Source organism: Rhodotorula toruloides (genome assembly GCF_000320785.1).
Source record: "Rhodotorula toruloides NP11 unplaced genomic scaffold Scaffold35, whole genome shotgun sequence".
Taxonomy (NCBI): domain Eukaryota; kingdom Fungi; phylum Basidiomycota; class Microbotryomycetes; order Sporidiobolales; family Sporidiobolaceae; genus Rhodotorula; species Rhodotorula toruloides.
Genome location: NW_015622995.1, coordinates 37,499 through 62,209, shown reverse-complemented (window position 1 = coordinate 62,209; position 24,711 = coordinate 37,499). Strand labels below are relative to the sequence as shown.

Below are 24,711 nucleotides of genomic sequence, written 5' to 3'. Positions count from 1 at the left end.
GTCCGAACCGAACTGGGCGAACGCGGCGACGTCGCGGTACTGGGCGAGGTAGAGCTTGAGCGAACCGGCGACGGCCTTCATGACCTGCGGCACGATACGGAGGGGGACTTGTTCAGTAACAGGGCGTGAACGGAGGACTGCACGGCGCACCTTGGTCTGGGCGGACGAGCCGACACGCGAGACGGAGAGACCGACGTTGATGGCCGGGCGGACACCCTTGAAGAAGAGCTCAGCCTCCAAAAAGATCTGGCCGTCCTGCGGATATTTCGAAGAGTCGAAAGTCAGCGGCAGACTCCAAACCAGATCTCGAGATACTCGAGTCGCGCGTGAACGTACGGTGATGGAGATGACGTTGGTCGGGATGTACGCCGAGACGTCACCGCCCTGGGTCTCGATGACGGGGAGGGCCGTGAGCGAGCCGCCGCCGTGCTTGTCCGAGAGCTTGGCCGAGCGCTCGAGGAGACGCGAGTGGAGGTAGAAGACGTCTCCCGGGTAGGCCTCGCGACCGGGGGGACGGCGGAGGAGGAGCGACATCTGACGGTAGGCGACGGCCTGCTTCGACAAGTCGTCGTAGATGATGAGGGCGTGCTTGCCGTTGTCGCGGAACCACTCGCCAATGGCGGTGCCGGCGAAGGGGGCGAGGTACTGGAGCGGGGCGGCCTCGGACGCGGTGGCGGCGACGATGACCGAGTACTTGAGGGCGTCGTTCTCCTCGAGGGTCTGCACGAGCTGCGCGACGGTGGAACGCTTCTGGCCAACGGCGACATAGATGCAGTAAAGCTTCTTCTTGTCGTCGTTGCCATCGTTCCACCTCTTCTGGTTAAGGATCGTGTCGATCGCGACAGCGGTCTTACCCGTCTGACGGTCACCGATGATGAGCTCACGCTGGCCACGGCCGATGGGGACCATGGCGTCGACCGACTTGAGTCCGGTCAACATGGGCTCCTTGACCGAGGTACGGGGGAGGACACCGGGGGCCTTGACCTGCGCACGGCGGCGCTCGGCGGCCTTGATCGGGCCCTTGCCGTCGATGGGGTTGCCGAGCGCGTCGACGACGCGGCCGAGCATGTCGGGGCCGACGGGGATGTCGACAATGTTGCCGGTACGCTTGACGGTGTCGCCCTCACGGCTGTGGGTGTGCAGGGAACGTCAACACTCGGGCTCCACACTCCACAACCTCGGGTCGGGACGAAGCGGTCCTCCTCGTCGGCATCGCCTCGAAACTCACATGGCACGGTCGTTACCGAAGATGGTGACACCGACGTTGTCTGTGCGTGGCAGAGTGCATCGGAAAAGGTCAGCCAACGCCCCAGCGAAAGCCGAGGGGAAGAGGCGGAGGCGACGAGAGGGAGGGGGGACAGCTCACCGGCCTCCAAGTTCAAGCACATGCCGCGAACGCCCGAGGCGAACTCGACCATCTCCTCGGCTGCGATGCGACAACGTGTCAGTCCCTGTTATCCCGTCCAGCAAGCCCCGCGAGCGATGTTGCCGCGTGCGCCAATCAAACGAAGCGCACCCTGGACGTTGCGGAGGCCGTAGACACTGCGGGCGGCGACAGGGTCAGCGCGCGCGTCTCGCTCGAAGTGGACGGCGTGGATGCGCACCGGGCGATACCGTCACCGATGGTGAGGACGCGGCCAGTCTCCTGGACATCAGCGCCAGCGGTCGAGCCCGAGATGCGGCTCTCGAGGATGGAGGCGACCTCGGACGCGGCTGTCACGGCCTCGCGCGGGTCAGCGGGCGGTTGGAGCGTGTGCAGGAGAGTGCAAGGGACTCACCCGGCTTGGCGGTGGCGTACGCGCGGGCGAGGGCCGGGCGCTGAGGGTGTCGGGGGTGGGAGGGGCCAACCTCGTCAGCTCGAGTCGCCCAAACGCCACCGCAACGCCGCGCGCGCGGGTGGCTGTTGCGCAGACTCACCGCAGCGGCCTTGGAGGCGATGGACGCGAGGCGGAGAGAGCGGTGCATGGTGATGGGCAGCGCGGGACGGGGAGGGAGGGCGAGAGGGCACGGGCTGGAGACGGCACTTTGTATTGAACCCGAGTTTGTATTCAACTCATCACAACTCACCATTACAACCAGCTCGCCCTCCTTCTTCTCACTCTGGGTCACTCGCTGGTCTGCTGGGGTTACTCGCGGATCACAGTGCACACAGAAGCGAGTCGAGCGAGGGCGCACACGGTCGCCCGCTCGTCCGCTCAGCCTGCTCGACCTCGTCATGCTCGCACGCTCTCGCTCTTGGTCTCGCACACCTCGCGGAGCTAGGGGAGGCATCTAAACAGTGCAAGGATGTTTTCTCAAGCGAATTGGCAGTCGGAGCGAGGCGGAACAGCGGCGTCGACGGCGAGGAAGATGCACGAGGATCGGAGGAGACAGGTTCGAGGCGGATGGGAGAGTGGCGGGGTGCTCGCGCTACCTGCTGCTGACTCGCGTCAACCTTGCGGAGGACGTTAAGCGTCGAGCGAGCAAACCACGACGTTGCGACGGCTCTCACCGCCCGCTCGCTCTCTCGCCGACTCTCGCTTGCCCTCCGTTCGACTTCCTGGAGCCCTCGCTCCTGCTACAGCGTATTGTTGCTCACGGTGCGGACTAGGCGACGAGCGACTCGAAGGCTCGCGAGATGGAGGAGAACTCTAGGCGGGCGACGCTCCGCGTTTCCGCTGCAGGCTCGCATCGCTCAAATCGCTGCGTAGGCAACCGCTCAGCTACGCCGGGAGTCTTGAGACGGGCAGCGATGGAACAGCGGCTAAGAATGTAATCAACGCTTGTGAAACCACTTCTCCTCGAGCGCTCGGCCAAGCTCTCGGACAAGCACGGCGGCAGCTCGCTCACGGCCCTCCCCGTTATCGAGACCCAGGGCGGTGACGTCTCGGCGTACATCCCGACCAACGTCATCTCCATCACCGTACGTTCACGCGCGACTCGAGTGTCCGAGATCTGGTTTCGAGTCTGCCGCTGACTTTCGACTCTTCAAACTATCCGCAGGACGGGCAGATCTTCCTGGAGGCTGAGCTCTTCTTCAAGGGTGTCCGCCCGGCCATCAACGTCGGTCTCTCCGTCTCGCGTGTCGGCTTGTCCGCCCAGACCAAGGTGCGCCGTGCAGTCCTCCGTTCACGCCCTGTTACTGAACAAGTCCCCCTCCGTATTGTGCCGCAGGTCATGAAGGCCGTCGCCGGTTCGCTCAAGCTCTACCTCGCCCAGTACCGCGACGTTGCCGCGTTCGCCCAGTTCGGTTCGGACCTCGACGCCTCGACCCGCTTCCTCCTCAACCGTGGCTCGCGTCTCACCGAGCTCCTCAAGCAGGGCCAGTAGTGCGTAGCGGGTTTCGCTCGTGTCGCGAGAGTAGGCGGGGAAGGACTTGGGATGAAGTGAACTGACGAGACTCGCTCTCCTCTCCTCCTTGCCGCCTTCACTCCCATCACCTCGAACAATCAATCCCGTGCAATTTCCTCCGCCATCGGAACGTTACGACTTCCGCATCTCTCATCGCCTCTTCTTCTTCCTCGGCTTCCCACCTCGTTCTTTGCGCGCTCGTCCTCAAGTCTCATTGCAAGAAGATCGAACGCTGCGCTGAAGCCATTACGAGCTGCTTCTCCGCGATCCCCTGTATCGTCATCAGCCACTCGTTCATTCCGGCTAGAATTCCTTCTCTCTCTGACTGGTCTGGCGGCACCCTCGCATCGAGGAAGCCTCGGAACTGCTTGAGGGCCTCTAGCTGCTCCTTGTACTCCTGAGCAGTCCTCCAGCCTTGACCAGCCTTGTATTTGAGGCCCATGATGCGTGCGACGAGTTCGGAGATCCAGGGTGCATCGGGGAGGTACAGGAGCCCGGCGGTGCTGAAGACGGACAAGATGCCGTGCAGCATGATCATATTGTTGCCGTACATCTTGGCGCTTTGCTGGTTCTGCATGAGGGTGTGGTTGAAAAGAGCTAGCCGAACTTATTTAACGAGGGCTTGTCGGCGGGCGGCGACTGTCGGCGTCACTTCGCCTTTGCCGGTGAGTGACTGCAGAACGTTCTGTCGAGGGCGCAGCGTCAGTAAGGCGAGGCAGTGTAGTCGGGGAACGGAAGGTCAACGGAACCTGCAACTCGTTCTCCTCAATCCCGATAATCTGCTTGAACGCCGAGGTGATCGGGATGCGGTCTTCGTAGTGTATCGCCTCGCTCGAGTCGTCACACCACGTTCGCTGCTTCCACGCAGCGTCCGCTTCTGCGGTCGTCAAATCGGGCCAAACGAGGGGGCAAGCCTTCGGCCCGCAGAAGAACTTGTGGACCGGCCAGATCTGCGAGTGAGAAGCGTCAGCGGGAGCTACAGCGTTCTTTTCAGTGAGCCCATTCATCGAGCGACCCGGAAAGCGCGACGCACCGCTCGCTGATGTTCTGCTCCGCAGAAGTAGACCTCGACGCCGGCCTTCCCGCACGGCTGACAGCGTGACTCCGACTTCTTGCCGCACACGATACACGTGTTGAGGTCTACTACTGCCATCTTGAGCGCCTCGAAGCGGGTTTGCGAGTTGTGAGGACGCGACGCGATGAGGACGGCGGAGTGGGGAGGATCCGAGGAGAAGGCTGGCTGGACGCGTTATGCGCCGGATAGAGCGACTTCACGGCAAGCTCGACCAGCCTAGCACGCGCACTCGAGCTGCGAAGGCCGTGGTAATGCGGAAAGACGCGGCGACGCCTCTTCGCCCTCGACCACTCGCTCGCTATTGACCACAACGGCTTGCCTGGCTGGGACTGACTTGCTAGCTACTCCAAAATGCCCGCTCAGCCGCCTACTGCGCCTTGCGAAGTCTGCGGAGCGACGACCACGACGAACTGCTCCTCGTGCGCCCAAGTCGGCATCGACCTCTTCTTCTGCTCGCGGGACTGCCAGAAGCTGGTGCGCCGTATCTTTGTAGCATACTGCATGTCCACGCGCTGACTCGAGTCGGCTTGCGCAGGTCTGGTGTTCTCACAAATTCGTCTGCGGGACCGGAGGGCGCGCTGGACCCATCAAGATTCCCGAGCTTTCTGCCGAAGAGATCGAGGACTTGAAAGCCAGGGCGGACAACAGCATGTGGCTGGAGATAGGCGGCTTCTCGAGCGTCAAGGCTGACCTCGAACGCTTTTCTGGGCGCTCCTTCGAGGCGCGTTCTGCACTCGTCTCTGTCTGTCGTACAGCTTTCACTGACGCCTCGTGCTACGCAGTATGTGCTCAAACACCTGCCAGGGCCCACATGGTCTACCGCCGAGCTTCCCTTGAAGCCACTCCTCGTTGCCGCCGTCCGCTCTTCTCGCCTTGCAGTTTGTCGGATGAACCTTCCGCCTAGCGTTTCCCCGCCAGTACCTTTCTTCTTCTTGGCAGCACAGCAGTGCCAGGTTTATGTGCACCTCTATAAGAGCGAGATGCTTCCGCCTTTCGTCTCTTACAAGTCTTGGAACGACTTCCTCATCCACAGGTTGCTCGTCCTCGCGATTCGTACAAGTTCACCGATAACTTCCGGTACGACGTTGAAGGAATTGCAGCGCTCACTGCAAGGCTGCACAGGCGCTACATCCTCTGGATGTTCGACGGAATGGGCACGGGCGACCAGGAACTGGCAGACGCGCTCCAGAACGTTCCCCTCAACGTCTTCATGGATCCGAAGGAGCTCCTGAAGAGGCGCATGAGCCCGTCTGCACGCTGAACCGGCATACGGCAGCATCTTGTCTCGCTCCTTATCGTAGCTCGGCAACGTAGGGATATAGTCTGACACAACCAAGCCCTGGAAGGCTTGAGCAGTCCAGCGAGACACTGCGGAATTTGCTGCTGTCGAGCCGTCTTTGGAGAGTATCGCTAATCAATTCTATTCCTCTCTCGAATGTCTACTCATGACAGCTCCTCAAGTCGCGCCTGCATGTTCGCCTGCATGCGCATAACCCAACGCTCCGTCTCAGCAACAAGCGCCGTCCTCCCGCCGACGCTAATAGGAACGCCTCTCTCGCTCCGGATGTACCGCCGCAACGCGGCCAACATGCCCAGGATGTCGCGCACCTGCTGCGCTGACAAATCTCCCTCATTTACGCGCGCATAGATCCCGTACGCCAGCAGGCGGTGCGACAACTCGGAGAACCACCTCTTCTTCCGCTCGCCTTCCGACAATTGCTGCCATTCGGACGCCATCAGCTTGATGGAGAGGCTCTGGATAGGCGCAGTCGTCTCGTTGGGACGAGTGTAGGCGTCTCCCATGGCGATGCGGCGCTGATGGAGGAGCTCGCCCTGCTGGCAGAAGATGTAGACTCGCAACGTGCGCAAGAGCTCGAAACGCTGTGCCTCGATGTCTTGCGAAGCGGGTTCGTCGCGAGAGAGAGCGGATAGCACGTCCTTGCGAGGATTTGCAGAAGCGTCAGGAACCCATCAGCCGCGGGTGCAGAGGCGATTGCAACTCACGCGCATCCCATCCTCCTTAACGGCGCATCGCTCCTCCAACAGCTTGAGTGGCGTCGCAGGGAGTGCTCCCATCGTAATCATGGCAATCTGCTCCGAGGCGAATCGACGATGGGTCCAGACAAAGTCGGCTTCTTCGTCTGTCAAGGGCGGAAGGGTGAAGGGGTTGGACTTGGATCCGCAGACGAGCTTGTGAGTCGACCAAGCCTGTACAGCACAGATAAGATCAACATAATCTTTACTTCGCCAGCCCAAAGTCGCAAGTAAAACGCACAAGCTTCTGGTGGTCGGTCGAGCAGAAGAAGACGTCGATCCCTTCCGCCGCACATCTGGGACAACGGGTCTTTGTTTCCTTGCCGCACATGCAACACGTGTTGTAGGTCGTGTTGGTCATCTCGCAGGTTCCGCGAGGCTGTCGTCGCCGTTATCGAGTGTCGAGCGATGAGAACGGAGGAATGGGGAGGCGCAGTGCGAGGGACCTTCGGCGAACTTTGGCGCACGTGTGACGGTCTTGAAACACTCTAGCGAAGCAGACAAGCAGGTCACACGAGCTGCGAGGCGGTGGGCAGCGTGAGAACGCAACCAACCATCTTGACCCTCTCCCGCTCACTCGCTGTCCGCCCACAACCGCTTGACTGGCTCAACTGCCTCGCTCATTGCTGCGTGATACCCGCTCAGCCGCCTACTGCGCCTTGCGAAGTCTGCGGAGCGACGACCGCAAAAAAATGCTCCTCGTGCGCCCAAGGTTCTCGCACGGCGAGCCATGGATCTGCCCTTCTTCCGTATTGCAATACGAAAAGTACAACCGAACGACAACAGAGAGGCGAGATAGGTGTCCTGAAGCGCAGAACGAGCAAGCGCGAGGTGAAGGGTGAGAGCGATGCGAGAGGTGAGAGGAATGTGGGAGAGGGGCGAATGCAATGCAGCGCGAGTGCGTACGTGGAGCTCACATCGACCTGCGAGTGACGGCAATGGTCAGCTTCATCAGCTTGGTTCGCTCTGCGGGTCGCAACGCTGAATCATGGACAGCCGCGCGGACTCACAGCCTCAGGTAAGCGAGGAGCATGGCGCCCGTTCCCGACAGGACGGCGACGGAGTATTGTAGGACGCTGCGAGACGGTCGACAGGTTAGTGCTTGTTCGACGCAGACGAAGCGTAGAAAGGAGACGGACCTGGTCTTGACAGTCTCCATCCTGTGCATTTAAGCAAAAAAAAACGTTCTCAGCTTGTGCAAACGGCGTAGGAAAGTCGAAAGTACGCACGCTGCGCGTAACAGCCCAATCTCGTTCTCCAGCCGCGTGTCGACCTCCGTCAACTTGCCCTCGCGGATCGACATCTCGTCGCGGATCCGGCCCTGGGCGCAGTCGGCATGAACTACTATACGTCACGAGCAGAGGGAGGCTTCAACGCACCTTCTCCAAGTTCAGGTCGAGCCTCACGCCCGCCTGCGTCCGCGAGATCTCCTCGCGCAACTTCTGCTTCACTTTCTCGATATCGCCTAGCAGTCGCTCGTTCTCCGCTTTGAGGTTCATGAAGTCTGTTCGTTCGGACAACTCGAGATTTTGTTTCAGGGCGGCAAAGTCGACCTGCGGGATAGTGAGCAGCAGTGTCAGAGGAGTGAGGCGTGCGGCAGTGCTCCAACTGAGCGCACCTTCTGTCGGTCGTGATGCTGCACAGCGGGAACCATCTGCATCAGCACAATCCGCCAACAACAATCGAGATCAACCGAACGAGGGATCTGTCCCGCTGCGCACCTTGTAGTGCTCCGCTCGGGTGACAAGATTCGCCTGCATATTCGCCATGCTCTCGTTGACGATCATCTCGAGCGCATCGACAATTCCCTCTGCTTCCTGCCGCGAGAAGCCCTGTTGCTCGAACCGCGAGACGTACGCCGCCGAATCAAAGAAGTCTGCAAGCGGGCCGGGGGAAGCGACTCCTGTCATGATGTGGATCATCTCGCGAGTCTATCGCAGGCTACGCACGCTGATCACGCTGTGTCAAGGTCGTGTGAAGCGGTCGCTGGGGAGCGTGACGGCGAATCGAGTTGGCGGCGGCGAGCTGAGGCCAGGGCTGCGTATGTGCGAGTTGCCGTGCGAGCGTGCTTCGTGCAGCGTTGACCAGCATCCTGTCCAGCCCGAACCAGCAGAGTAGAGCGAGCAGTGCTGGCGAGAGATGGGTTGACCGACGACGCTTCACTGCTGTGTCGCGCTCGCTGGGCTGGATGGGCTGTGTGCGCTGCTGTGACTCTCTCTGAAGCTATGGAACTCGATCTCGGCGGCGGACAGCCCCTCAAAGGTGCACTCGCCGCTCTCTTCCTCCTCGCGACTCAGGTTAACATCTCGCGCGCGACAGTCTTCACGCGCGCACTGCAGACGCTGTCGCGCATCGGAGACGACCTCGACTTCAGCTGCACCTCAGCCCGCCTGTCCATCTCGACCGTCAACAGCTCGCGGACCGCGTTCGGAATCGTCCACTTCTACCCACGCTTCTTTGGCTTGTACGAGGTGCAGGGCAGGCAGGCGCAGCTGGACGACAGTGTCGAGACCGACGCGAGGACGCCGAGGGAGAAGCCGTTCAAGTTCAGCTTGGCCGGAAAGGTCAGCTTTATCTTCCTTTCCCTTTTCTCCATTGGCAACTCACGCTTTCGCACGCAGGCCCTCCTCTCGGCCCTCCGTCCGCGCGCAGCCAACTCGGTCGAGACGTGCGCTATCTCGGTAACCGATTCAGACGACCCGAACAGGCGGCGAGCGGAAGAGGGCATCGAGTCGGGCGAGTGCAGGATACACATCTATCTCCATTGCCAGCACAGTGCGTCGCGGTCGTCTTCTGACGTTCAGTTCTGGTCGCTTGAGAGGTAGCAACCGATTGATGGTAAGTGCCGGCCTGGAGCAGATGTCCGCAAGCACCACTCCCTCCCCTACTCCCATCCCTCCGTTCAGAATTGGGCTCGCTTCGACGTCTCCTCCTGCACCTCGACTTGGACCGCCTCCTCCCGAGTCCTCAAGGAATGGACGGATCACTTCCACTTGCGGACAGCGGGCGGGGGGAACGCGAGCGCGACGGACGAGATCACGTTCTACATGACCAAGGACGAGTGCAGGTTGAGGAGCTTCAACGATGGAGAAGGAGGTGCGATCTCGTCCGCCCTACCTTCGCAAGCAACCAGGACTAACGGTCCCGGAATGCGCAGCCCTCTCCACCAAGTCGTCTCACCACGGCGAGAACTTCCAAGAGCGCGCGATCGCGACCGAACTCGCCGTCGATGTCGGCGACTTCGACGAGTACAAGATCGGGAACGCACAGGAGACGGACAGCCAGGATTTCGAGCCGACAGCTGAGGCGGACGAGGAGGTCGTCGTTACGTTTGCGCTCAAGGAGTTCAAGGTGAGAAGACCCGATTTCTCTCGCGCGTTCTGGACTAGAGGATTGATCAGGCATGCTATCTCGACGCGCACGCAGGCCATCATCGCCCTCTCCGCCCCTTCCGCTCCCGCCTCCTCCTCTTCCTCCCACTCTCACGCCTCCGCGCCCTCCCTCCCGCTCACAGCACACTTCACTACCGGCGGCCGACCAATCATGTTCCATCTCCCCTCCTCCACCGGTTCCGCAGGCGCATGGGAAGCGCGCTGGGTCGTCGCTACGACCGATTATGATTCGGGCGGCGGTACGACGGGAGTAAAGAAGGGTAGTGGAGCGGTCAAGAGGGAGAAGAGTGAGAGTGTTGCGGCTCCCGCTGCAGCGGCGAGGAAGGATAAGGGAAAGGGGAAGGAGAAGGCGCTGTTTAACCCGCCTGCGACGCCTGCGCCGCAGCAACAAGACGACGAGGACGACTTGTATGGGGCAGGAGGCGATCTCGGCGGCTTTGACGATGGCGGCGCAGGGTTCGAAGATGAGGAGGCTGCCTGGGCGGAGATTGATAGGCTCAGCCAGATGGCGACGCAACAACAGCAGGAGCGTCGCGCACCGGGCGCGAAAGACATGAGCGCTGCGCCTCAGGAAGGATGCGACGGCGAGGAGTGGGAGTTTGAGCGCATGGAGGGCGGACAAGCTTCGGCGCCGGACGCGGCGAAGGGGACGCAGCTGAGTCCGACGCAGAAGGGCGGGGGAGGGAAAGTTGGCGGATGGCGCGGCGGAGGCGACGAAGCGGCGGAAGGGGACGAAAGGGCGGCGAAGAAGGTACGTCTCGCCAGGCGCTTTCGCTGTCCCTTCATCTCGCTCTTTTCAGTTCACTGACTTTGCTACTCTGGTGACGTACAGCCTCGGTGGAACTTGCTTGGCGACGGCTAGATCGACCGCAGTTCCGGCTTTGTCCTCCCGGCTTCGACACCGGCCATCTCGACTCTCGCTTTCGCAATTGTGTACTCGCTTTGTCGTTCCGCCTGATGTTGTGTCAATGAACCGCATGCCAAGAAACGATTCGAACGAGATGAGAGGAAGACAAGCAACACATGCACAAAACGGAACAAGAGCCAAGCGACCCCGACCTCAGCTCGCATACCGTTCGCCCTCCGCCATGAAGAGCTCCCAGATCTTGGCGCCCAGCTTGCCCTTGATGCCCCTCGTCCCGCCGTCGTCGAGCTCCTCGAAGACAAAGTCCTCCGCTTTGCGCTTCTTCGGCTGCCTCTTGCCCTTGGCTCCGGCCGCTGCAGCCTCAAGCGCCTCGTTCTCCCTCTCGACCTCGAGCTCATGACCACACGCCTCCTCCCAAAACTGCCTCGGCGTCTCCCAGCGCCCGAGGAACTGGACGGCCTTCTCGGCGCTCACTCCGCTGACGCGCTGGATCATGCTTGCCCACTGCGTGCGGAGCGTGAGAGCCGCGTCGGGTCGGTTGAGCGCACAGAAAGACGAGTAGGTCGTGTGGTGGACAGTCGCGGGCGAGCGTTGGCGCAGGTGCTGCTGGAGCGAGAGGTATGAGGTGCGGTCGATGTGCGAGTCGGGGATGACATGGAGGTCTTGCGACTGCGATGAAGCGTGTGAGCGGGACATGGTGAAGACGGTGTTGGGCGAAGCGAGCGCACCTCGTACATCTCGCTCATGACCTGCGTCCGCTTCTTGAGCCAGTTGATCGTATCCGCCATGTTGGCCGACTCGTGCACGAGGAAGCCGTCATTGACCTGCAGCTGCGACTTGCATGTCCAGATCTGTTTGCCGAACTTTTCGTCTACGTGAGGTGGTAAGCGGTGAGCTGAGACAGTCGTGAGAAGCGGGAGCGGAACGCACACTGCGCGGCAACATCGTATTTCTCGACCAAGTAGATGCGATGCGAGATGCCCGAGTCCTTGAGGCGGAACTGCAGTCCAAGCCAGGCTGGAATCAGCACGAGGTCCACGAAAGCTGAAGCGACAGACGCACCTTCTGACCGACATACCGCCCGTCGATGATCGAGGTGCACAGGTCGTCGAGCCTCTTTCGTTCGACAATGGCGTCAAGAACGACATCGTCTCCTCCTGTCGGTCGCCCCGTCGCCGGATCCACCTTCTTCGCAACCCAGATCATATCTCCCAGCGGCATCATCTTGCCATCCACCCTCACACCCTCGCGCTCAATCTTCTCGCACAGCTCGACCCGCTTGCCATGTTCGCGCGTGCCTTCGCGGCTGTCAACGACGAGGTAGACCCTGAACGAGCCGGCCGGCCAGACGATAGGCGAGAAGGGCGTGAAGGTGTACGAGGTTGACGAGACGTGGTCGCGCACAGGATCGAGAGGGTGTCGATTGATGACTGGTCCGCCGTTCGAGGCAGAGGCGGCGAAGCTAGCGGCAGGCGCATCGAAAGAGGCGAAGAGGGGCTTCTGCGTCGAGGTCGAGCTTGTCGCGCGAGGCGCGTCGGCAAGGATGGATGAGGCAGACAAACGAGGACGCTTTGGACTGCTGCCTACGGCTGCTGGGGCTGGAGCAGGGCGATGTGTCGGCAGTCGAGATGAGGAGGCGGCGGGAGCGACGGGAGGGTCGTCGGCAATCCCAGCTGCAGCGGTGGGATTGAAGCGCGCAAGAACGTTCGCGACGCTCGTTGCGCCGCGCTTCGTTCCCAGATCTGCACCTGCGCCACCAAGATGCCTGACCTGCGGCGGCGCGGCGTACATGGCCTCCTTGCTCCGCTTCTCTGGCGCCTTGTACCCGCCCAGCAAACTCGACATCGGGTCCGCCTCGATAGCCTTCTCCTTTTCGGCGCCGTTGGTAGCCGCCGCTGCGGCGCGAATCTTCTGCGGGAATCCTGGGGCGATCAAGTTGCTGACCCGTTCGCGGATGTAGCCAGACTTGGTCATTCCGCCCGGAAGAGGCTCGCTCCTCGTCAGATGCGCAACCTTCTTCAGCCCGCGCACCATCGGATGCAAGTCCTGCGCAGCGCGGTACTCGATGCGGAAGAGGAGGTCGGCGCCGTCGTCTGTCTGTGAGGTCTCGGCTTCGTCGCGGCGCAGAGTTCGGGCGTCGTCCTCCGTGAGGTAGAAGTAGCCGAAGGCGGTATCTGCGGCAGAAACTCTCAGCTTGAGGCAGCGTGCTGCTTAGGAGAGTAGACGCACCGACGTTCTTGACGATAGGCGCAGCGACCGCCTGCTTCGCCGTAGCCGCATAGATCCCCGACGCCGCCTTCCTTCCATCGAGACCTCTGCTGCTCGTCGAGCCGTTCCCATTCCTCGCGCCGCCCTCGAACAAGTCATCCCGCTCCGAGCTAAGCGCAGCGGTACTCTCGCGCCTGCTCAGCTCGAGCGCCGCCCGCATCTGCGCCTGGAACTCGGGGTCTTCATCTCCGTCCCCTGCGCCGTTCGCACGTGGAAGCGGGTCTTCCAGGAAGAGCGGCGGCGTGTGCTGGCGTTGTCGAGGTGCGGAAGCATGGAACGAGCTGCGACCGACGGATGGACCGCTCGTCGTGGCTGAGGCGGATGTCGAGCCGAGAGACCGTCCGAGGCCTGGAAAACCGGGTCGTGAAGGACCGGGAGCGGGACCAGACGAAGAAGGCGGGTTTGGGCCGGACGAGGAAGGGTGGCCGGCGGAAGAGGTGGGCGGGCGAGCGTGAACGACTATGTCGGCTGAAGGAGCGAGCTTCTCCGCAAGCGCGTAGCCGGCGGGCGTGAGAGCGAACTTGGCCGGACGCTTGTTGTCTGAGACGACGAGGTCCTTGCCGGTCACTGTGAGGCGCGCCAGAAAGAACGGTCAACTCCGGCATGGGGGCACTGCAGTAGCAGACGTGATGCGCGACTCACGCGTCTTCATGCCGCTCCAAGCGCTGTACGTGAATGACTGGCCGCCCTGCACCTGCCCGCCTCGCACCGCCGTTCCCGTCTCGAAAGGCGTGTTCGAGTACTCCTGTCCGTCCTCGATGATCTTGCTCTTGGTCGTCCAGGACTGCGGTTCGTCATACGAGGCGTTCTTGTAGAGGGAGAGGAGGATGGCGTAGGCGCCGCTGTTCTGCCTCGGAATGTACTCGCGCGCCTTGCCTTTCCCCTTGCCCTTGCCCTTCTCAGCGCCCGCTTCCTCGTCGTCCTCGGGATCGGACCCAGCAGCAGCAGCACGAGGAGCTTCGCCGGTTTTCTGGCCCGGAAGCGGCTTGTTCCACTCGTGTCCGTCCGGGTGAGCCTGGAAAGCGATTGCACCAGGAGGAGGAAGAGCTGGGTTGCCCTTCGTAAGGCGTTGGCGGCGGGCTTCACGAGGGTCGACTTCGCCGTCGGAAGAAGCAGCGGAGGGACGCTTCTTCTTGGTAGCCTTCTGGACGCGAGGACGAGCAGGAGAGGTGACTGCGGGATGAGAGCGCGTGAGCTTTCGCGAAAGCTTCCCTGAGACGGGTCTGACGCACTGCGATCTGGCATGGGCAATCCCTCCTTCTCGCACTTGGCCTTGACCTTTCCGACGAGGTACTGGACGATCTTGGGCCCGACTCCTACGAGCTGGAGGGCGTCGTCCGGGTGCGTGAAGGGTAATGGGCAGCTTTTTAGCGCATTCGCGGCCTGCAGAGGCGGGATTAGCTTGACCTCGAGCGGTCTGAGGGAGGGGAAGGAGGAACGCACCCGCTTATAGGTCTGTGAGCTCTTCTCGCCGCGTTCTTCTGCCCTGTCCGCGAGCTCCTGCACCCATTCCGCCCATTCTGGGTTCCCACAGACCTTCGGCATCGCTCCGCAATCCGTTCGACGCGCTTGTCGCCGTCTCGAGCGATCAAGAAGAGGTCGAGCGGTGGACCTCGCGGGGCGGCGAGTGCGCCCGCTCCAAGTAGTCCCAAGCAAGCAAACGCCAAGCTCGCAAGCTCGCACGCACGCAGCGCAGCCCAAGAAGGATGTCGCCGTCAGCGAGCGATAAGCCGGATGTCAACCTGCTACCACGCGCGTCCTCCTGCTCACACCGCTCGACTGAGGTTATCGAAGATGGCTACGGACTCGATCGACTTGCAGGAGATCTACCAGTTCGCGATCCAGCTCGCCAAAGACGCGGGGCGGCTCATACTCGAGGGGTCGAGCAAGCGGACCCAGTCCGCGGCGACGACGCAAGACCCAGACACCAAGAAGAACCGGGTAGACCGTGAGTGGGCCGTGCGACTTTCTGGGTTCCTTTGGCGGTGCGAACTGCCGTCGTTGCCGAGTCGTCGCGCCGTTCGGTCGGCGAGCGATGAGGAGGACTTGCACGGGCTAGAGGGATATAGCGGCAGAGTTGGCTGGCTCGGACTCTCGAAGAACATTGCAGGAGCTGGCAGTATCAGCTGCACGATGGCTCGAGCTAGTGTCGCCGCGCTCTTGTCCTCAAACGTGTCCCGACCCCCCACATCCTCCTCGAACTCGCTCTGCTGAGCCAAATGAGCTGACTTTGAGCGTCTGAATTGATGCGGCAGTCGTAACGGAGACGGACCAGGCCGTCGAGGCGTTCATCAAGCGTTCGATCGCCGACAAGTACCCCTCCTTCAAGTTCATTGGCGAGGAGAGCTTTGCGGGAGGCGAGCGTGTCGACTTGACGGACGAGCCGACGTTCATAGTCGACCCTATCGACGGCACTACCAACTTTGTGAGTTGCCCGACACTGGGCCGACCGGTACAGCACCCCTGACTGCCCATCCCTCCTTTCTGCAGGTTCACGCGATCGATTTCGTCTGTCCAGATTCTCCCCCAGTGTTCTTTCTTCTCGCACGCTGACAGCCATGCTCGAGCAGGTCTGCTGCAGCATCGGCTTCACGTACAAGCAGGAGCCGGTCATCGGGTACGTCGAGCAAACCCGCAAGTCTCGCTAACCCAGGCTGACATGCCGATTACTGGCAGCGTCATCTACAACCCCTTCCTCGACAAGCTCTACTCCGCCCTGCAAGGTCACGGTGCCTACCTGAATCAAACTACTCGCCTTCCGCTCACGCACCCAAACCCTCCGCCCCTTCCTTCGCTCGGCGACGCCGTCATTGGCGTCGAGTGGGGATCGGACCGGAGCAAGGCGGTCATCGAGAAGAAGGGCCGGACATACATGAAGCTTGCGGGAGACGGGAAGGAGGTTGAAGGCGGAGTCATGGCGCACTCGCTGAGGAGTATCGGGTGCGTTCAGGCGGCTTTCTTGTAGTTCACCCGACGGTCGCATTTTGGTCGCAGGCTGATTGTCATGTCCTTTTAATGTACAGATCCGCCGCTCTCAACTACTCGATGGTCGCCGCTGGCCAGCTTGACCTGTACTGGGAGATCGGCTGCTGGAGCTGGGACGTCTGCGCCGGTACGATCATTGCACGGGAAGCAGGTGGCAAGGTCTATGGTGCGTTCATACCTTCCGGCGCCCATCACTGCTTCTTCCGCCTGATCGTTTCTCGTTCGCTCCGCAGGCAAAGGCGGCAAGCCCTGGCAACCTCAAGACCTCATGGGTCACCACTTCTTGGTTGTTCGTGCGATTGCGGACACGCCGGGCGGAGAGACGGGCGAGCAGGCGCAGGACCGGATCGCGAAGGAGTTCTTCCAGGTCGCCGAGGAGTGGGATGTCTAGAGTGGCCGTCGGAACGTCACAGGGAGCTAGAGGTGCGCCACACCGGAACAAGAACGTTGTTTGAGCAGTCCTAGACGTCGACGAGTACATCAGCCTTCGCTAGCGCTCGCCAGTCGCTGCCACTCCGCCTTCGCCTCGCTCGCCCTTCCCCTGCTTTCTCCGTCGTCTTTGCGCGCTAAATCTTGCCGGCCTCACCATCGACAATGAAGGAGGACGCAAGTGCGGACCGGCTTGACCTTCCCAACTCGCCGTGGACTCGCGCTTCAAGGTTCCGCTGCTTCTGTGCGCCTGTGCGCCGCCTCACCATTCACGTTGGGTCTGCACAGGCTCAAGGCGGATCGCACCTCTTCACTCGCCGCTTCTTTTCCCTCACAACGCCCTCCTCTCCTCTTCCGCCCAGACTTCCCCACGATCAGCCCGTGCGCTTGAACCGGTCTGCCGGGTCGAATGGCGCGCTCAAACCGCTCGAGCGTCCGCGGACTGTACGGAATGGAGCGTTGCTCGCGCGTTTCGACTCTCTCCTCTCGTACGCTTTAACCCAACTTCAGCCTCTTACCTGCTACTTGTCCGCACATCCGTGCTTTCTTGCATTTCAACCTGCACGTTCCTGCCGCCTCCAGGATGATGCGCCTCGCTTTCGTCGCTCTGGCTGCCGCCTCGACCGGTGCATTCGCGTCTCACGCCTCATCCCTCGTCTTGGCTGACCGTTCTGCCTGCAGTCCTGGCCTCCCCGGCGCCTTCTACCAACGCCGCAACGACCGTCGTCGACGCCTTCCGCGCCTTGCGGTCAAACGGCCTGACGAATGACTCTGGATTCGCGAAGCGGCAGTCGACGACCGATATCATCAACGGCCTGCAAGACTTGCTCGAGAAGGCGACGGACTCGCAGCAGAGTAGCAGTGGCAAGTGTCACGACGAGTGCGCCGGATGGTTCGGGTTGATCGAGGTGAGCCGTCTTTTCCTCTTTCTCGAACGAGGGAACGGGTAAGCTGACTTTCGCTCCGTAGAAATGCGCCGACCACGACAGTTACTATCAAGTTGGCTTGTGCGCTTGCGGAAGCGGCCCGGTTGACGAGATGAAGACGTGCGGAAAGTGTAGGTCAAGGTTCTCCTCTCTCGAGATTCGGTCTCGCAACTGACCTTCATTTGCCCTGGCGTGTTCTCCAGGCTTCGGCGGATCCAGCTCGACGGACGCGAACAGTTGGCTTAACTCTCTCGCCTGGCAAATAGAGGCGAGCTGCTAACTCGCGCCTTCCCTCCAGACTTCGGCGACTACTGCGAGAAGAGCGTCGCCTCCGCTTCTTCCCTCGGCATCACAGCAAGCACCCGCGGAGGCTTTGGCGGTCTCTCGAGCGCCACTTCGCGTGCTGGCACCTCGGCGAGCGCGACTTCCGCCGTCGCAGGAGGATCCGCGACTCAGCAGACGCCCGTCTCGAGCGCCTCGGCGCCCGCCAACACGGCTGGCACACCTGGCGCCGCTAGTACCGTCAAGCTCGGCGCCGGAGCTGTCGTTGGAGCGGCAGCTGGTGCGGTCGCTCTTCTCGCTTTGTAGAAGCGTCTCCCGTTTGCGCCCAACTCACTCCTGTATTATCCTTCGTTCCCGTCCACACTACCTATCCAACTTGTCTTGAGCCATTCGCATCCATGCCTATCGCCGCTTGCTCGCCAACGCGCATGCCTCGCCACGCCTCCTGCTCCTCCTCCTCGCGCTTCCTCCGATCCGCTTCTCCACGGCCTGTCTCGTCGACTACTCTGACAGTCCGCTCAACTCTCCCGATTCACCGTGGACCGCTCGGTCCCTCATTCGCAGCAGCTAAGTCGCCTCTTACCACCGTCCGTTTGAGTACGGTGGCTTGCTCCTTCGTCGCTTCTCCACGACGGCTATTGCCTTGCTCTCTGCTGCTGTACCGTTTGGTCGCGGGGCCAGTGCAATCGAGGCAAATGGTGCTGTTGTGCTGCGCCTTGGTCTCGGACCTTTCGCTGATCCTCCTCGTATACGACCAAACTTTGGCGAAGCCGGCGTCGGCACGACCGCCACAGGTTTCTACACCCTTACTGGCGCGGTAAGCTCGCCGCTCAATCTGCTCAGCGCCCTCACGCGATCCGCCGCCTCGAGCACTAGCGCAGAAGCGACTTCCGCAAGTGTCGGAGTATCGTCGTATCAGCAGACGGCCTCAGGAAGCGCGCCGTCGCCCAAGAGCACGAGTATCTACGACCGGTTGAGCAGCAGTCCAGCGAGGCGCAGGCGTCGTTGGCGCAGCAGTTGTTGTTGCCCTCCTCCCTTTGACCAGTCGTACCCTTCTCTGCGCTCCTCGTTTTTTTTGTCCCGCCTTATGCACTGCATCGCAGTCGTCGGTTCCACCCAGTCGTCCTCATAATCCACCTTGAACGTCGTCGTTTCCGCAGCTGCAAGGGGAGGAGGCAAGGAGGAGATCCACTGTTGAGCACTTGGGAGCGAGCCCAGCGGTACAGTACCCTTCGGCAGAATCGAAAGCATCCTTAGCACGCGCATCCAGCCATTCTAGCGAACCCGTGTGAGATCGAGGAGTCCAAGGGAGACCTCCTCGTCGGTCTTCCTCCAACACGTCGCTGCCAACGACCATGACCTCGCTAGAGGTGCGCTGGACACGCTAGACCGCTTGCTACGGCCGTACTGACCACGCACGCGCAGGACTTTGACCGCCAAGTCAAGGCGCTCATCACCAAGGGCAAGCTGTCGAGTTCGGCGGTCGACGGGGTGACAAAGGCGGCAATGGCCAATGTAGGGGTACGTGGAGCTCGCAGAGACTCTCTCGAAAGCTTGCAGGACTAACACACGCGCGCGCAGGCCGACTCGCACCTCGTTTCGACGCTGTACCGCCATCACAAGAAGGCGACTCCGTCTCACAAGCTCACGTCGCTCTACCTCATTGATGCGGTCGCGCGCGAGGCTCGTTCGCGGCAGAAGAAGGCCGACAAGGAAGGCAAGGGCAAGGAGAAGGCCGCTCCTGCACCAGCGGGTTCGACCACGCCCTCGGGCAGTCCTCCTCCCGACGACGGTGCAGGTGCCGGTGCGAGCGGAGACGGGACGTTTGCGACGTTCCTGAAGAAGCTCGAGGCTGTGTTGGGCAAGATTGTACTGGACAACTGGGAGAACGGCCTGCCTGAGCACAAGGTGCGCCCGATAACTCGCTCACCTCGCTCTCATTCCGCTCACGTCGCCTTCGCCCGCCCGCAGGAAAAGGTCCGCAAGGTGCTGGACATCTGGACCAAAGCGTCGACTTTCAGCTCGTCGACCATCGCCAAAATCAGCTCGAAGCTGCTCGCGACTGCCAGCACTTCCGCCGCCGCTCCTGCTCCCACTCGCGCAGCTTCTCCCGGCCGACCGTCTCTCAGTCCAGGTAAATGTTCCGTTTCTCGCTCTTGACTTGGACTCGCGACGACCTCGACCTCCGCCATTCGCCCTGCTCGCGCCGACTTGCCGCGATCGAACCCGCCTCGACAAGCCGAATCGACGTTTCTGCCGGCGCTACTGTCCGCCTAGTCGTGTCGTCGTCGTCGTTGAGTAGCGACCTGCAGCAGCCTCTCTCCAGCCGCAATGCATGCGTATTCAGCCTCGTCCCGCATTGGCGGTCTTCCCTTCCCATCAATCCCAAACTTGCGCGAGGAGAACAAAGTCACTGAAACTTTCTGCTTGTCTCCTGCCCCCTCGTCCCCCGTCCTCGCTCTGCCGTGACAGGTCCAGTCTCCCCGCCCCGCGACTCGACGCCCTCCACCTCTTCCGGCATCCCCGCCAATGTCCTCGCCCTCCTCCAAGCTTCGACTCAAGCAGCGCCGAGTCAAGCCGCTCTCGAGCAGAAGAAGCAGGAGGAAATGGAGAGCGAGATCGAGCGGGTTTTGCGTGAAGCAAAGGAGGGGTCTTCGAGCGCGACTTATAGGTGCGTCGGATCGTCTGCCTCGGACCGGATCAACGCTGACTTCCCTTTCTCCAAAGTGCTCCTCCGCCCGCGCAGCCTCAACCAGCGCATTACGGCTCCAACTACCCTTCTGCGTCCACCTCTTCCGCATACTCGACTCCCTCATACCACCAACCTCCTCCTTCCGCCTATCCTCCTCCTTCCAGCTCGACTCCCGTCCACTCGTCCCACCAGTACACTTCCGGCTACGGCTCCGGCAGCCAGCATCCTCCGCCACCGCCGCCTTCGCACGCTCAGCAGCCGTATCAAGCGCAGAGCTATCCTCAGCAGTACCAGCAGCCCCCGCCACAGTATCCTCCGCATCAGCAGTATCAGCAGCAACCGTCCTCGTATCCGCAGCAGCATCAGCCATCTTCGTATCCGCCTTCGCAGCAGCAGCCCCAGAAGCGGACTCGTTGGGACGACGGCACCTCGAATGGCGGCGGCTATCAGTCTCGTCCCCACGAATACGAGCGTCAGCAAGCTCCGCCGCGCTCGTACGATACCTACGGACGTGATGAGCGGGGCCATGGTGATTCATACGGGCGAAGGGAGGAGCCGCCTGCGAAGAGGCCTTACCAGCCGCCTACGGAACGGCCTTCCCAGCCAGAGCTTTCGCTTCCAACGCGCCCACCGATCCCCTCGCGTCCTGATGCGCCGGTCGAGTCGTACTCCGCGCCTCCATCGACGGCGACACAACCTTCCGCTCCATCGACCGCACCTCCTCCCTCCACTCCTCCTAACCCCGCTCCTGCTCCAGCTCAATCCCTCGTCGCCCCTCCACCTCCGCCTCCCTTCGACCCTACCACCTTCGACGCCACCTCCCCCGACTCCTGGACCGCCTTCGTCGGCGTCCTCCGCGCCGCCCATCCGTACTTCGCTTCGCTCGGACGGATGCCGTACATGGAGGAGGTCGTCAGTCTTTGTATGCCGGCTGCGATGATGGCGTTTGGGACTCCTGTGGGTGGCGGAGGGATGATTGGCGCTGTGGGCGGGATGGGCGGGATGGGAGGGATGGGCATGGGGGTGCAAGGAATGGGAGGAGAAGGAGAGCGGGAAGACGAGGCGGCTGGCGGAGGAGGCGAGGGAGGCGACGAGTACAGCGGGAACGATGGGCAGGCGTACTGAGCTTAGCGACTGCATCAACTCGACTCTTGCCACGAAATGCGCACGATCTGAACCAATAAGGCGAGCATGTCTGGCGTCCTCCCGTGTCTCAAGCTTGTAGAAGTAGTCCAGCAGAGTCACCAATTCAATAGCACAATACGAGAAGCACAAAGATGTAGAGTCAAGTTGAGGGAGGCGCAATCATTCGTTGGCCTTGGAGGCTGCGGCCATCTTGACCAAGTCCAGGTGCGGCCTCAAACGGATCAAGTCGTCCATACCCCATTCAAGGATCTCTTCCGCCGCTATTCTAGTAAGGCGCATCGTGCTGGGATCGACTACACGGTGCAGGCGCGAGAGGAGGATGTCGGGTCACGGGTGAATAAGGCTTGCCGGTCATTGGCTTGGCTGTAAGGAGGAAGCGCTCCATCTGCTGGTAAGACGCGCAGCAGATGCTGAGCGAGGCTGCCGGATCGCCCGCCTTGTATTTCTGGATGAGGGCGACCAGGATTGCCAGGCGGTGAAGCCAGCCTTCGTGCCAAAGTTCGGGCGAGGGGACCGACGGTGACGCGGTCGACCGGATATAATGCACGGCGGTGAAGGCATCGCAATCAAGATAGGCGTTGTCAAGGTTTGTACTGGCGGTCTTGCGGTCAAACTCGTTCTCGCGTACGACGCCCAGCACATCTTGCGACAGGGCAAGGTCCTCGGGATGCTTCTGCCCTTCAGTCCAGTCTTGCAACTGCGCCGCATAGCCAGTCGATCCACGGGCGAGAGAGGAAGGTCAGCAGGCTTTGGCGGAAAACAAGTCCAGGCGACGCACGATTTCAGGCGTGACCCGATGCCTTAGCATCTGCTGCAGCCACTTCGCAATGCTCCTCCGATTGCCCGCCCAGCTGGGGTCCTCATAATTGAAGTGCGCCGAAGCTTCGTCTGCCTCTCTCTTCGAGAGCCTAGGGCCACGAATGCCCTCGACGAGATCGCCTCCGCACAAGCGACGATGTGTCGGCCAGACCTGCGTCGACCAGCGATCAGCAAGGCCTGTGTACGTCGTTGTGCGGGGACTCACGAGCTGCTGGTGTTCCGATGAGCAGAAGAAGATGTCGTGTAGAGTTTTGGCGCATTTCGAGCAGCGGTTGGAAGTCGCCTTCCCGCAACAGCACAGAATCGAGGCTGCGTGAACGGTTCCCAGGGCTTTGCGGTCCCCGGCGCAGGGGTCGAGGTGGGGAGGTGGTAAGAGGAGGACATAGGCGCAGAGAGGCCCGCGGAGCGATGAGCGGCGTTCAGAAGCTGTATAGCAGTGTGCAAGTATCAGGTACGACACAGCAGGACGCAGTTCAAGCGAGGTGAGACGAGCAAGTGAGCGGGAGGAGGAAGAGGCACTAGGCGCCGTCTGCAAACCCAATCATACGTTCTCTGAGATGTCGAGGATGCGAAAGAGAGCTTTCAGGCCAGCTCGAGACTCTCTTCAGGTCTCCGGATGTCAAAAGAAGGACGTTCGACGGTCAAAAGGGATTGCAAGCTATTCGCACGCCGCAATTGGCCTGCGTATCAAGCGGGCGGGTCCTACCCTGCCGTAGAACGGGTCGTAGCGCCTCCCGCAGTGTCAAGCGGAATGTGCAAACTCATCGTCGACGTATCGATAGCCTTGCGCAGTCGGGAGAGGGCCCAATCGGCCCAAGGGACGGCCGCCGTATGCTTGGCTGCGATCGCGGTCAGCAAGCATTGCTCAACCTGTCGAAAGCACTGCCGACACATGTCGAGCGTGACGGCGGGATTGCCGGTCTTCTGAAGCTGGATGAGTTTGAGGAGGATCGCCACGCGATGGTGTGCCTCGCTGTACCATTGAGCCGCTGTGGGCGTCATTGGCAAGATGTAATTCCAGAGCTGGTTGATGACGGTGTAGATGTCGTAGTTGCCCAGCACATCGTTCAGGTCGTTGTCGCCGAGTATGCGGAGATACTCCGTATTGCGCGTCTCGGTAATGACGCTCTGCGAGCTCCAGGTGTCGTAGGGGTGAGTCTCACCTTCCGCAAAGAATTTGAGCAGATCCTGTTGTAGGAGAGAGCAGGTGGGTAAGTCAGGACGGGTAAGCGACGGGGAATCTGACGCACCTTGGCGTCTTCCGCCCGACACTTCAGGATCGCCTGCATGCTCGTCGACACACTCTCGTCACCTCCATGCCACATGCGCTGCAGAACATCGAAGTTGGCGAAGGCTTCGGCGGCCTCTTTCTTCGAAAGCCAAGGGTGAGGTGCAGGCGAGAGTGAGGAGCCGCAGACGCGGCGGTGGGTGTGCCAGACCTGTATGCGTTCATGTGGTATGTTAGATGATCGTTCAGAGCCTCGCTCGTCGCAGACGTCACTGAGGAGGGGACACACGAGCTTCTGGTATTCCGGCGAGCAAAAGAAGAGGCTGTGGTCGACCTTTGTGCAAGCCGAGCAACGTTTGTTCGTTTCAACACCGCACACGATACACTTCCCCGGCTGCTGAGCGCTCATGTCGAGCTGTCGGGAAGCTTCGGGGGCGAAAGGCGATGAGGAGTGTGCGAGCGAGAGAAGCGCACGGGGCGCGCCAGCGGAGACTCAGACACGTAGCAAGCAATAGATGGAGACGTTGTGGTACGGCGGAAGCGCGGGTTCAGCAATGTGAGCGAGGGGGAGAAGGCAAACCGCGCGAACGACGCCTGTCCTCGACCAGGGAGGCCGACGCATGGAGCCTCCCGTCGGGGCGCAAGACGCAGCGCAGTGCACCCAAAGGGCGGCCTGAAACCTTCATACATCCCGCTCAAGAATCGCTGTCCTTGTTCGAGGAGTTGAGCCGTCGTCGTTCGCTCGCTTCGCTCGCTCCCTCCTCCGCCTCGACGATTCCCGCTCGCTCGCCTCGAGGGGCGGTCTCGCTCGCTCTGCGGATTCTCAAGCTTGCGCGTTTTGCTATGCTGAGCTCGCAGCGCCCTCGCGCTTGCGTGCTGTCGAGTTTGCCCCCACCCCACTTCATCACCACCCGACCCCGTCCTCCTCCCTCGCAGCCTTTCGAGCGCTCGACGAACGGCCCCAGCAACTCCAGCAGACCCCTCAAGTCGTGTACCCGCCATTCGACCGCCCACCTCTCTGCAGCGACCGTGTTCAACGCCCGCTCCCGTCCCCAAGTCTGAACCCGGAGCTCGTGACTCGCTGGACAGATGGGATGACATGACGTGCATTGGGAACCGGCGCAGACGGCGTACGGGAGGGACTGGGCAGCGCGAGGCGCGAAATGGGCCGGATTTGGGCGACCTCTTCCTCCGCCGACGCTACCTTCACGACGCACACCCCGCTCTTTCGAACTGATCT

General features: G+C 61.5%; 13 protein-coding genes across 13 annotated transcripts in view; 6 read left to right on the top strand and 7 right to left on the bottom strand.

Moving 5' to 3' along the window:
- The window catches only part of RHTO_05648 (ATP synthase subunit alpha), a gene marked incomplete at both ends in the record, with an annotated part of 2,553 nt that extends 588 nt beyond the window's left edge, over positions 1 to 1,965 (bottom strand). Inside the window, 9 exons of the mRNA XM_016419309.1 lie at positions 9 to 84; positions 151 to 255; positions 337 to 1,129; positions 1,229 to 1,268; positions 1,367 to 1,426; positions 1,517 to 1,542; positions 1,605 to 1,713; positions 1,779 to 1,818; positions 1,918 to 1,965. Of these exons, the coding sequence (XP_016269837.1) occupies positions 9 to 84; positions 151 to 255; positions 337 to 1,129; positions 1,229 to 1,268; positions 1,367 to 1,426; positions 1,517 to 1,542; positions 1,605 to 1,713; positions 1,779 to 1,818; positions 1,918 to 1,965 (1,297 nt within the window). The remainder of the gene's footprint in view (positions 1 to 8; positions 85 to 150; positions 256 to 336; positions 1,130 to 1,228; positions 1,269 to 1,366; positions 1,427 to 1,516; positions 1,543 to 1,604; positions 1,714 to 1,778; positions 1,819 to 1,917) is intronic.
- A 652-nt stretch (positions 1,966 to 2,617) lies between these two features.
- On the top strand, positions 2,618 to 3,309 carry RHTO_05647 (mitochondrial F1 atpase subunit; the record flags this gene model as incomplete). The annotated part of the gene is made up of 4 exons (XM_016419308.1): positions 2,618 to 2,686; positions 2,786 to 2,902; positions 2,983 to 3,087; positions 3,154 to 3,309. 4 exons carry the CDS (start codon positions 2,618 to 2,620, stop codon positions 3,307 to 3,309), a joined length of 447 nt encoding a protein of 148 aa, XP_016269836.1.
- A 628-nt stretch (positions 3,310 to 3,937) lies between these two features.
- On the bottom strand, positions 3,938 to 4,483 carry RHTO_05646 (zinc finger, MYND-type protein; the record flags this gene model as incomplete). Its single annotated transcript, XM_016419307.1, has 3 exons — positions 3,938 to 4,015; positions 4,080 to 4,280; positions 4,364 to 4,483. 3 exons carry the CDS (start codon positions 4,481 to 4,483, stop codon positions 3,938 to 3,940), a joined length of 399 nt encoding a protein of 132 aa, XP_016269835.1.
- A 273-nt stretch (positions 4,484 to 4,756) lies between these two features.
- RHTO_05645 (zinc finger, MYND-type protein) lies at positions 4,757 to 5,666 on the top strand (the record flags this gene model as incomplete). The annotated part of the gene is made up of 4 exons (XM_016419306.1): positions 4,757 to 4,879; positions 4,941 to 5,126; positions 5,188 to 5,262; positions 5,439 to 5,666. The coding sequence occupies 4 exons, from the start codon at positions 4,757 to 4,759 to the stop codon at positions 5,664 to 5,666; spliced, it is 612 nt and encodes a 203-aa protein (XP_016269834.1).
- Positions 5,667 to 5,848: 182 nt separating this feature from the next.
- Positions 5,849 to 6,800, bottom strand: RHTO_05644 (zinc finger, MYND-type protein; the record flags this gene model as incomplete). The annotated part of the gene is made up of 3 exons (XM_016419305.1): positions 5,849 to 6,343; positions 6,410 to 6,613; positions 6,681 to 6,800. The coding sequence occupies 3 exons, from the start codon at positions 6,798 to 6,800 to the stop codon at positions 5,849 to 5,851; spliced, it is 819 nt and encodes a 272-aa protein (XP_016269833.1).
- Positions 6,801 to 7,352: 552 nt separating this feature from the next.
- Positions 7,353 to 8,530, bottom strand: RHTO_05643 (uncharacterized protein; the record flags this gene model as incomplete). The annotated part of the gene is made up of 8 exons (XM_016419304.1): positions 7,353 to 7,362; positions 7,450 to 7,515; positions 7,579 to 7,599; positions 7,669 to 7,760; positions 7,819 to 7,992; positions 8,058 to 8,075; positions 8,161 to 8,315; positions 8,389 to 8,530. 8 exons carry the CDS (start codon positions 8,528 to 8,530, stop codon positions 7,353 to 7,355), a joined length of 678 nt encoding a protein of 225 aa, XP_016269832.1.
- A 134-nt stretch (positions 8,531 to 8,664) lies between these two features.
- RHTO_05642 (cell cycle checkpoint control protein RAD9A) lies at positions 8,665 to 10,693 on the top strand (the record flags this gene model as incomplete). Its single annotated transcript, XM_016419303.1, has 7 exons — positions 8,665 to 8,701; positions 8,759 to 9,003; positions 9,061 to 9,214; positions 9,299 to 9,535; positions 9,597 to 9,790; positions 9,866 to 10,582; positions 10,664 to 10,693. The coding sequence occupies 7 exons, from the start codon at positions 8,665 to 8,667 to the stop codon at positions 10,691 to 10,693; spliced, it is 1,614 nt and encodes a 537-aa protein (XP_016269831.1).
- Positions 10,694 to 10,891: 198 nt separating this feature from the next.
- On the bottom strand, positions 10,892 to 14,509 carry RHTO_05641 (crossover junction endonuclease MUS81; the record flags this gene model as incomplete). Its single annotated transcript, XM_016419302.1, has 8 exons — positions 10,892 to 11,365; positions 11,425 to 11,567; positions 11,627 to 11,696; positions 11,759 to 12,870; positions 12,926 to 13,531; positions 13,607 to 14,137; positions 14,197 to 14,347; positions 14,408 to 14,509. The coding sequence occupies 8 exons, from the start codon at positions 14,507 to 14,509 to the stop codon at positions 10,892 to 10,894; spliced, it is 3,189 nt and encodes a 1,062-aa protein (XP_016269830.1).
- A 249-nt stretch (positions 14,510 to 14,758) lies between these two features.
- On the top strand, positions 14,759 to 16,340 carry RHTO_05640 (myo-inositol-1(or 4)-monophosphatase; the record flags this gene model as incomplete). The annotated part of the gene is made up of 7 exons (XM_016419301.1): positions 14,759 to 14,912; positions 15,220 to 15,389; positions 15,455 to 15,472; positions 15,535 to 15,581; positions 15,641 to 15,904; positions 15,988 to 16,115; positions 16,183 to 16,340. The coding sequence occupies 7 exons, from the start codon at positions 14,759 to 14,761 to the stop codon at positions 16,338 to 16,340; spliced, it is 939 nt and encodes a 312-aa protein (XP_016269829.1).
- A 621-nt stretch (positions 16,341 to 16,961) lies between these two features.
- Positions 16,962 to 17,892, top strand: RHTO_05639 (uncharacterized protein; the record flags this gene model as incomplete). Its single annotated transcript, XM_016419300.1, has 5 exons — positions 16,962 to 17,004; positions 17,060 to 17,286; positions 17,348 to 17,435; positions 17,508 to 17,540; positions 17,603 to 17,892. The coding sequence occupies 5 exons, from the start codon at positions 16,962 to 16,964 to the stop codon at positions 17,890 to 17,892; spliced, it is 681 nt and encodes a 226-aa protein (XP_016269828.1).
- Positions 17,893 to 18,941: 1,049 nt separating this feature from the next.
- On the top strand, positions 18,942 to 21,403 carry RHTO_05638 (RNA binding protein Nrd1; the record flags this gene model as incomplete). Its single annotated transcript, XM_016419299.1, has 6 exons — positions 18,942 to 18,956; positions 19,012 to 19,107; positions 19,168 to 19,494; positions 19,558 to 19,720; positions 20,059 to 20,257; positions 20,314 to 21,403. 6 exons carry the CDS (start codon positions 18,942 to 18,944, stop codon positions 21,401 to 21,403), a joined length of 1,890 nt encoding a protein of 629 aa, XP_016269827.1.
- A 286-nt stretch (positions 21,404 to 21,689) lies between these two features.
- On the bottom strand, positions 21,690 to 22,627 carry RHTO_05637 (uncharacterized protein; the record flags this gene model as incomplete). The annotated part of the gene is made up of 3 exons (XM_016419298.1): positions 21,690 to 22,121; positions 22,203 to 22,332; positions 22,449 to 22,627. The coding sequence occupies 3 exons, from the start codon at positions 22,625 to 22,627 to the stop codon at positions 21,690 to 21,692; spliced, it is 741 nt and encodes a 246-aa protein (XP_016269826.1).
- A 318-nt stretch (positions 22,628 to 22,945) lies between these two features.
- On the bottom strand, positions 22,946 to 23,880 carry RHTO_05636 (zinc finger, MYND-type domain containing protein; the record flags this gene model as incomplete). Its single annotated transcript, XM_016419297.1, has 3 exons — positions 22,946 to 23,431; positions 23,494 to 23,682; positions 23,761 to 23,880. The coding sequence occupies 3 exons, from the start codon at positions 23,878 to 23,880 to the stop codon at positions 22,946 to 22,948; spliced, it is 795 nt and encodes a 264-aa protein (XP_016269825.1).
- Between the last annotated feature and the right edge of the window lie 831 nt (positions 23,881 to 24,711).